This window comes from Rhinopithecus roxellana, chromosome 1, assembly GCF_007565055.1.
Source record: "Rhinopithecus roxellana isolate Shanxi Qingling chromosome 1, ASM756505v1, whole genome shotgun sequence".
In the NCBI taxonomy this organism is placed as follows: Eukaryota; Metazoa; Chordata; class Mammalia; order Primates; family Cercopithecidae; genus Rhinopithecus; species Rhinopithecus roxellana.
The window spans coordinates 75,074,166-75,083,912 of NC_044549.1; the positions used below are offsets into that span (position 1 = coordinate 75,074,166).

Sequence of the window (9,747 nt, forward strand, 5' to 3'; positions counted from 1 at the left end):
CCCCGCATTACAGTGCGGGAAGCAGACTCTGAAGTAATTCACCGGCTGACCCCCTCACCCACCCCCAACGGACACCTCTAGCTGCATGAACGGTGGCCCTCATTAATTATCCCTGTCTCCGCTACAGAAGAGGAGGCTCCTTGGGATCAGCAACTGCCTTTGTCCACATTCCGGGCCAAAAGGGCTGGCCCGGGAAGGATCTTGGGGCATGGGCACGCCAGCTCCTGCCTCGGAGATACAGAACCTGGTGGCTGGCCCTGCCCCAGGACTTCACTAGGGCCGGCGCTAGGGCCCTGGAACTCCGTCCTTCCGGCGCTCAGCCTTCAGTCTCTTTCCCCTCCGCCTCCTCCCGCCCCAGGTCAAAGCTTAGACCTCCTTTTTACAAAGGATGCCAGGGTTCTGCACCCACGTGCACCATCCTCCTCTCCTCTTTCCCCAGTCAGCCCCGCCGCTGCTTGGCGTATCAGCAGCTCCCTGCTCCAAACTCGGACCCAACCCAGGGGTGGCAGGAGACAGGGGTGGGGGAGCGTAGTCTGAAGTGGGGAGAAGGCCAGGCCCCCGAGTCTCCTGCAAGAGGAGTTAAAAAACAGGCTCTCTAGAGTCGGACTGCTGGCGCTCAAATGCCAGATCTCCCTGTGTGTAACTTTGGGCAGCTAACTCGGAGCCTCCGTTTCCCCATCTGCAAGGGGGAATACTCCCGGCGGCGTCCATACAGCCAGGTGGTGGAGAGAGTTAACAGGGCCGCGTTCTCTAGAATAGCAATAATGGTGGCCTTCCCGGCATCGCCCTACAGGAGACTTGGCGAGTAGCGAGCCCATCCCCCGCGCCACCGTGCAGCGGCGCGGCCCGCGAACAGCGTGGGGCAGAGCCGGCCTGAGGCGCACGGAGGACCAGAGGCCCACGCGGCCGAGCCCGGGCAGTAGGGCGAGAGCGCGACGCAGCGGAAGCCGCCTGCAGCCCGGGGCCCTGCGAGGCGCGCGTCTCCGCCCTCCGACGGCGCCCGGGCCACCTTCCTCGTCTTGACAGCGCGCAGCGCGACCCAGAGCCTGCGGCGACTCTGGCCGCTGCAGACGCCCCCCGCCCCGCCCGAGCCGCGCTCCCGGCCGGCGCCGCACACTCACCCAGAGCCCGCCGCCGTGGTGGCCTGGATGGAGCTGATGCGCAGGCGGTTGGCTGTGTCCTTCAGGGCCTGCAGCTTCTGCTGGTCAGGCTTGTGGTAGCCCTCCATGGTGCGGCGGGCGGGGACCGGGGGCACACGCGGACACACAGAGGTAGCGGCGGCTACAGCGGCTACAGGCGGCTGCTGAGACCGGGCGCGGGGCGGGGACCCGTTAAGACGCCGGGCGGGGCGGGGCGGGGAGGGGAGAGGCGGGGCAGGGGGAGGAGGCGGGGCTCGGATCACCCCAGGCCTTCAGCCCCGCCCCGCCTGGGGCGGCCGCCTGCCCGCTCCCCTCCCCTGCCCCGCTAGGCGCTGGGCCGCTGCTGTGAGGTTAGCAGTTAACCACACACACCAATAATAACACAACGAACAACTCAAGGTTCGAGGCTTGGCTCCTGACTCGAAGGCCTCTCAGTCTCCCTCCTCCACACAGTCCTCTGTGGAATTGTCACAGCTAATCCCATTTTAGAGATGACAAACTGAGGCTTGGCAAGGGCAATCAAGGTCGCAAGGCTGGTGGGTGCCAGGCTTGACCCCAGCCGACCAACCCCAGGCCCAAGAGATTGCAGGACTTTACTATTATTTTGAGACTGAGTTTCTCTCTTGTTGCCCAGGCTGGAATGCAATGGCGCAATCTCGGCTCACCACAACCTCCGCCTCCCGAGTTCAAGCAATTCTCCTGCCTCAGCCTCCCGAGTAGCTGGGATTACAAGCATGGGCCACCACGCCTAATTTTGTATTTTTAGTAGAGATGGGGTTTCTCCATGTTGGTCAGGCTGGTCTCGAACTCCTGACCTCAGGTGATCCTCCCACCTTGGCCTCCCAAAGTGTTGGGGTTACAGGCGTGAGCCACCGCACCCAGCCCTATTTTTTCTTTTAATAATTAAAAAAAATTGTTTTTTCTTTGAGACTGGGTCACCCACAGTCACCCAGGCTGGAGTGCAGTGGAGTGATTACAGCTCCCTGCAGTCTCAGCCTCCTGGGCTCAAGTGATCCTTCTGCCTCAGCCTCAAAAGTAGCTGAGACCATAGGTACACACTACCATGCCCGGCTAATTTTTGTATGTTTTGTAGAGATGGGGTTTTACCACTTTACCCAGGCAGGTCTGAAACTCCTAGGCTCAAGCCATCTGCCCTCCTCTGCCTCCCAAAGTGCTGGATTACAGGCATGAGCTACCATGCCCAAACACTCAGGGCTTTAGAGCCCTGCACAGGGGATGGGGATTATTGAAAATGAGAGTAGGATAGTGGTAGCCATGACAATGCCAGGTGATGATAACTGAGAAATTACTAGGGGAAGACCCTTTACAAATTATTAGGGCCTAGAAACACTGCCGACTCTTAGGGAGATTATTGGGTTTGCTTCCAGGTCTGTAGGGACAGGGGTACCCACCACTACTGTTATCAGAACCCATGGTCCCCAGAGGGATGAGGCTCTCCAGAGTCGGATTAGGGAGGGGACTTTCATCATAGACACTGTTTCATTCAATCCTCCCACCACACTTGGCCAATGAGGTACATACTGCCTACAATGCCTATTTTACAGAGGAAGAAGCTCCATTTGACAGAGGAAAGATAAAGGCAAGACCCTCAAATGGGTGTCTGGGCAGGGAGCTAAAACCCTGAGAGGACCAAGAGACACCAGTGGCTGCCCTGTGTCCTCTATGTCCTCCCTGCATTGCCCATACTCAGAGAGCTCTGAGTCATGAGACAATGGACTGAATTTGAGTGAGTCCCCCAGCTCACCTCCAGGTGCTCCTCTGCTGGCCTGACCCCCAGATGCCCAATCTGACCCTAAGTATGGCATCCCATAGTACCTGGCTCCCGCTGGCCCAGCCTGCAGAGGCTGGCCCTATGGTGTCTGGCTGGTGAGGACTACGGGCTAGGATTGGAGGGGGGCCCCAGAGTGTGCCACCCTCAGAGGCCTGGCAGGTGCCACCTCTGCCCTCAGGCTGCTCACTGTCTGGAAAAAGGGCAAACCCTTGAAACCCTTTGAAAGCTCTGTGCCTTCCAACTCTGTGGCCCTTAGGACAGTGGCTCCCTAAGCGAGTGGCCTCAATTTCTTGATCTGCCTAACAGAACTCATCCTTATCACTCTGCACCCACTCTGGTCTCTGATAATGGCACAGAACTCACCATAGCTCTGGGGATCTAGGAGTAACAGAAATAAAATGGTCCCTTCCCCACCACCTGGGGCTCCAGGGACCTCAGGGCGCTTCCTCTCCTCTTGAGGTTCCACATGAATGGGGCCTGTGATATTATGATACGCATATATGGGTCCCTGACTTAGAACTCCCCCAAACCCTTGTTATACCGTTGGGGTGCTTTAGGCCTCAGGAACAGACCCCAGAAACAGTCTCTCAGGCCTTCTCCTAACCTCCTTTCACCTGCTTCTTTCTCTCCCCTGGCAGGATCTTCTCCTGCCGGTCTGTCTGGAGCTGGCCATAAATAAGTTCTCTCACCTACCTCGTGTAATTGTAGGTCATTAGACCCCCATGAGAAGGGGTTCTGTCCCATACCCATGAGAAGGGAAGATCAGAGTGGGTGCAGAGTGATAAGGATGAGTCCCGTTAGGCAGATGGGGAAATTGAGGCCACTCCCTTAGGGAGCCTCTGTCCTAAGGGCCACAGAGTTGGAAGGCACAGAGCTTTCAAAGGGTTTCAAGGGTCTGCCCTTTCAGCAGACAGTGAGCTTCACAGAGAGGCCAAGAAGAGTAAGGACACACAGGTCTTGCTGGGTTTCCCCACTCAGTCAATTAGCATTAGATCATATACTTTTGGTCTAATCACATTTCCACAAGGCTGTCAATCATGTGTATCCAATGAAATGTCCATGAAAGGCTCAAGAGGACAGGGTTCAGGAGCTTCTGGACAGTGGAACACATGGAGGCTCACAGGAAGGTGAACAAGAACTCATCCAGGTGCTGGGAGAGTGGCACATTCCAGCTCCATGGAGGCAACTGCTCCTTCACTAGGACCTTTCCAGGCCTCCGTCTGTGTATCTCTTTGCCTAGCTGTTTGTCTCCTTTAAAATATCCTTTGTAACTAACCGATAAATGTGCTTTCCTGAGTTTTGAGAGCTGCTCTAGCAAATTAATTGAACCCAAAGAGGGAGTGGTGGGAACCCCAACTTGAAGCTGGTCAGTCCCGATCTTGGGACTCACGGGAAGGAGGAGGTGGTTTTGGAGGACTAAATCCTCAACCTGTGGTTTCTGAGGCTATCTCCAGGTAATTAGCATCAGAATGGAATAGAGTTGGAGGACACTCAGCTGGTGTCGCTGCAGAATTGCTTGCTTGCTTGGTGCATGGGGAGAAACCCCCACACATTTGATCACAGAAGTCTTTTGTGTTAATTGTTGTGGTGTGAGAACAGAGGAAACACAGAGTTTGAGTGTTTTGTCTTTCACAGGGCCCAAGAGTTCAGCCTTATTTCAAGAGCTCTTGGTCTTCCCAAAGGCCAGCTTCAGAAACAGAATCCTAGGCTAGCTGGGGGTGTTGCTAGAACCCAGTTTGTCCAGGGTGGTTCCCTTGTCCCCAGGTCCCAGGGTCTTTATTCAAACCCTCACACCTCTGAAGTCACATGGTGCTTGGAAGAAAGTCCTGGAAACCTGTCTGGCTTCCAGCTAAATCTGGCTCCCTGCTGCTCTCACACCCCATCCTCTCTTAGCCTCCTGTTCACCTTCCCCATGGTTGCCAGAGAACTCTTCCTCCCCAGTTTAACTCCCATGTTGTCCTTCCTCCACCCTTTGGATAAAAATCAGGTCCCCCAGCCCCACCCATCTCAGCCACACTGACCTTGAATTCCTTAAAAAACACCAAGCCCTCTCCCTCCTAGAGGTTTTGCACAGGCTACTCCCTGAGCCAGCAGAGCCCTTCCTGAGGCTCCTCACATGGCCTGGGTCTAGAGCCATCACACTGCCTGCTTGGTCTCTGCAGGGCTCTCTGCCTATCTGCATGATCTTTTGTCAGCTCCAGGAGAGCCAGGATACAGTCTTTTGTCCCTGGCTCTATCCCCAGGGACTACAACTGAGTCTCATATACAATAGGTGCTCAATGAATGCCTGCAGAATGAAAGCATGAATGTCAAATGATGTGCCCGAGGACACAGAGCCAGCAAGTGCCAGGGCTGCCCCCAAGCAGAGAAGGCATCAGGGAGGCCTCAGGGGAGGGAATCTGGCCACTCAGACTGGTGTCCTTCATTCCGACCTTTCCAGAAACCGAGACACAAAGGTGCTCTGTTGGAGGGTAGAAAGTGGCAGAAATGTCCTACTGTTGGCATCAGGTGCCAGCAGAGGCCACAGTGACCTGAGAGCAGAGCCACATGCTGGAATCTGAGCTGTCCCCCAGGACCTGTGCAGCACTAGGGAGAAGGTCACCCTTAGAGGAGCCAGGACAGTGTGAGTCCCCACGTAAGAGTCCCCCACAGCCACTCCCCAGGGATCTCCAGGATCACTAAAAGGGACCCGAGGGGGGTCGGGGTCCTGAGGGGTGCCATACCACCCAGTATTGTTACTGGGCAATGGCTTTGATCACCGAGACAGTGCTGATGGATTGTAGTGGCTACCTAGAGTGGAATGTGGAGCAGAGAGTTCTGAATTGCCCTTCAGCCTGAAATGCCAGGACTGGTCTAACCATACTGGGCAGGGTCACCTGGCATAAGAGACTGGCAGTGTCGGGAAGTCATGTCCCACCTTTTCATGTCCCCTGTATTTTGGGGACCCAGAGGAGGCTGCACTTGGGCCGGGCATGAGGAATCCCAGATTGCAGGAACTGTTTGACACACACACACTCACACTCAGAGATGATGCTCACACACCCTCTTACATGTTTGTTGTTGTTAAGAGATAAGGTCTCACTATGTTGCCCAGGCTGGAACTCCTGGGCTCAAGTGATCCTCTTGCCTCGGCCACCCAAAGTGCTGGGATTACAGGCATGAGCCACTGCACCAGGCCCGTGATACGTTGTTAATGGGGTAAAAGCAAGGTAGAAAACAGCAGATAGAGGGTGATCCTATTTCTGTCAAAAATAAATAAAAGCACACATGTGCCTTTGTGCACTTGTGCGCACGCTTGTAGGTGTGTGTAAGTTTACATGGGCACGCAGAGAGTCTGAGGGACAGGTTCACAAACCGTGGGAGGCTTGGGGAGTGGGAAGTGGGGGGACTTTCAGTTTTTTATTTACCCTTTTCTCTTTTGTTGGAATTTATTAGCAATGTACATCGTTGGCTTTTTTTTTTTTTTTTTTTTTTTTGAGACAAAGTCTCTCTCTGTCACCCAGGCTGGAGTGCAGTGGCACGATCTCGGCTCACTGCAGCCCCAGCTTCCTGGGTTCAAGCAATTCTCCTGTCTCAGCTTCCCAAATAGCTGGGATTACAGGTGCCTGCCACCACATCCAGCTACTTTTTGTATTTTTAGTAGAGACAGGGTTTCTCCATGTTGGCCAGGCTGATCTCGAACTCATGGCTGCAGGTGATCTGCCCATCTTGGCCTCCCAAAGTGATGCTACTACAGGCATGAGCCACTACACCTGGCCAATGGTTGACTTTTTAATCAGAAAAAAAGCAAAAAAAGCAAAAAGCAAAAAAAGCGCGGTGGCTCACACCTGTACTCCCCGCACTTTGGGAGGCCAAGGCAGGTGGATCACTTAAGGTCAGAAGTTACAGACCAGCCTGACCAACATGGTGAAACCCTGTATCTACTAAAAATACAAGAATTAGCTGGGCATGTTGATGGGAGCCTGTGGTCCCAGCTACTCGGGAGGCTGAGGCAGGAGAATCACTTGAACCTGGGAGGTGAAGGTTACAGTAAGCCTAAATCACTCCACGGTGCTCCAGCGTGGGAGACAAAGCTAAACTCCATATTAAAACAACAACGATAAAACACACACACACACACACAAAGAAAAAGAAAAAAAGCAAAATAAAATCATATCTTGAAAAAATAGCTAGTGAAGTTGGGGGCAGGTTGCATTTTTGTGAGCATACATTTTCTCTTGGTTTCCTATGATTATGTAAAGCCGCTCCCATGTTTCATAAGTCAGGCTGCTGCCCTGGATGTTTTTGGGTTGGGAGCAAACCCCCAGGCAGTGGGAGCTTGATGGTGCCTCTCCTGTCCTTGCTTTGCCATCCACATAAAACTTAGGGCAATGGCATCCTGATGTGCTCCTGCACGTTCACTGAGCGGGCACTGACGAGGCATGAATGGGCCCTGGGCAGCTGCATTCCTGAGTGACAGCACTGGACATCGCTTTGGCAGGGCTGGGCCCACGTGTGTGCTCCTGGGACATGCCTGGGCCAGCGTCTGGGAGCCCCAAGTCAGCACAGGGCTTGCAATGGAGCCAACATCAGCTCTGGGTCCTCAGGACACTGTTTTTGACTCATATCCAAGGCTGGCCGCCTGCAGGGGCCTGGGAGGAGTCCTCGTGGAGTGAGTGTCCAGCTCATGCCCTCCTGTGCCGAGTAGACAGCCTTGCTCTTGAGTACCTAAAAGAGGCATGTAGGTTGACTGAGTTTTAATACATCTATCTCTCCTCCCAATACCTGAAATTTCCTTCTGGAGGCATTTTTAGGGAAATGCCTCTTTTGATAATGTAGTTGCCGTTTGAGAACACAAATTGTTCAACTCATTCACAGAATGTCTGATTTCTCTTGTACTCTATTTTTGTTTTTTAAAAACATTCCATTTCCTCCTCCTCCTCCTCCCCTCCCCCTCCTCCTCCTCCCCCTCCTCCTCCTCCCCCTCCTCCTCCTCCTCCTCTTCTTCTTCTTTTTTTTTTTGTGAGACAGAGCCTAGCTCTGTCCTCCGGGCTAGAGTGTAGTGGCGCAATCTCAGCTCACTGTAACTTCCGCTTCCTGGGTTCAAGCAATTTTTGTGCTTCAGTCTCCTGAGTAGCTGGGCATACAGGCATGTGCAACCGGGCCCAGCTAATTTTTTTTTTCTTTTTTTTGAGACAGAGTCTTGCTCTGTCGCCTAGGCTGGAGTGCAGTGGCGTGATCTCAACTCACTGCAACCTCAGCCTCCCGAGTTCAAGAAGTTCTCCTGCCTCAGCCTCCCGAGTAGCTGGGATTACAGGCACACACCACCGTGCCCAGCTAACTTTTGTATTTTTAGGAGAGACAGGGTTTCACTATGTTAGCCAGGCTGGTCTAGAACTCCTGACCTAGTGATCCACCCACCTGGGCCTCCCAAAGTACTGGGATTATAGGCACACACCACTGTGGCCAGCCAATTTTTGTATTTTTAGTAGAGATGGGGTTTTGCCTTGTTGGCCAGGCTGATCTCAAACTCCTGACCTCAGGTGATCCACCAGCCTTGGCCTCCCAAAGTGCTGGGATTACAGGTTTGAGCCACTGCGCCCGGACTAAAAACACTTAATTTCTGATTATCGGACTAAAACGTAGTCATTGGAAAAACCTGAAAGTACAGAATTTTTTTTTTTTTTTTCCAGACTGGATCTTGCTCTTTCGCCTAGGCTGGAGTGCAGTGGCACAATCTTGGCTCACTGCAACCTCTGTCTCCTGGGCTCAAAGGGATTCTCCTACCTCAGCCTCATGAGTAGCTGAGACTACAGGCACGCACCATCATGCCCGGCTAATTTTTTAGTATTTTTGGCAGTAGAGATGGGGTTTTGCCATGTTGCCCAGGCTGGTCTCGAACTCCTGGGCTCAAGAGATCCACCCGCCTCAGTTTCCCAAAGTGCTGGGATTACAGGCGTGAGCCACCATGCTTGGGCCAGAAAATTTCAAGGTAAACTAAAATCATGCACTATTCCACACAAAAGGGACTACTGTTAAAGTTGCTTGCTCATTTGACAAATATTGATTTATTATATATAATTGCTATGAAGAAAATAGGCCAGGCACAGTGACTCACACACACCTGTAATCTCAGCACTTTGGGAAGCTAAGGCAAGAAGATCGCTTGAGGCCAGGAGCATGAGACCAGCCTGGACAACATGGTGAGACCCTGTCTCTACAAATTAAAAATTAAAAAACTAGGCCGAGCGTGGTGGCTCATAATCCCAGCACTTTGGGAGGCCAAGGTGGGTGGATCACCTCAGGTCAGCAGTTCCAGACCAGCCTAGCTAACGTGGTGAAACCCCATTTCTACTAAAAATGCAAAAATTAGCTGGGTGTGGTGGCGCACGCCTGTAGTCCCAGCTACTCAGGAGGCTGAGGCAGGAGAACTGCTTGAACCCAGGAGGCAGAGGTTACAGTGAGCCTAGATCGTGCCCCTGCACTCCAGTCTGGGCAACAGAGTGAGACTCCATTTAAAAAAAAATTAAAAATTGGCCGGGCATGCTGGCATGTACCTGTAGTCCCAGCTACTCGGGAGGCTGAGGTGGGAGGCTTGCTTGAGCCCAGAAGTTCGAGGCTGCAGTGAGCCATGATTGAACCAGTGCATTCTAGCCTTGGTGGCAGAGCCAGATCTTGTCTCAAAAATAAATAAATAAACAAAACAGGGTCAGGGTCAGGGGTCAGGGACTGGAGAGGGGCTGCAAAGTAGGGGGTAGATATGTACTTCAGGTTGTCAGACAAGGCTGAGGACAGTCATTGCTCAGTATGTTTGCTATTGTGAATTCCTTGTTTTAA

The 9,747-nt window shown here is 53.2% G+C and overlaps 1 protein-coding gene across 2 annotated transcripts in view; it reads right to left on the reverse strand.

Moving 5' to 3' along the window:
• TKT (transketolase) overlaps positions 1-1,394 on the reverse strand; it is a 31,846-nt gene extending 30,452 nt beyond the window's left edge. For both annotated transcript variants that reach the window (XM_010376195.2, XM_010376194.2), the window contains exon 1: positions 1,122-1,394. In XM_010376195.2, the coding sequence (XP_010374497.2) occupies positions 1,122-1,228 (107 nt within the window). In that variant the 5' untranslated portion in view covers positions 1,229-1,394. The remainder of the gene's footprint in view (positions 1-1,121) is intronic.
• Positions 1,395-9,747: the final 8,353 nt, after the last annotated feature.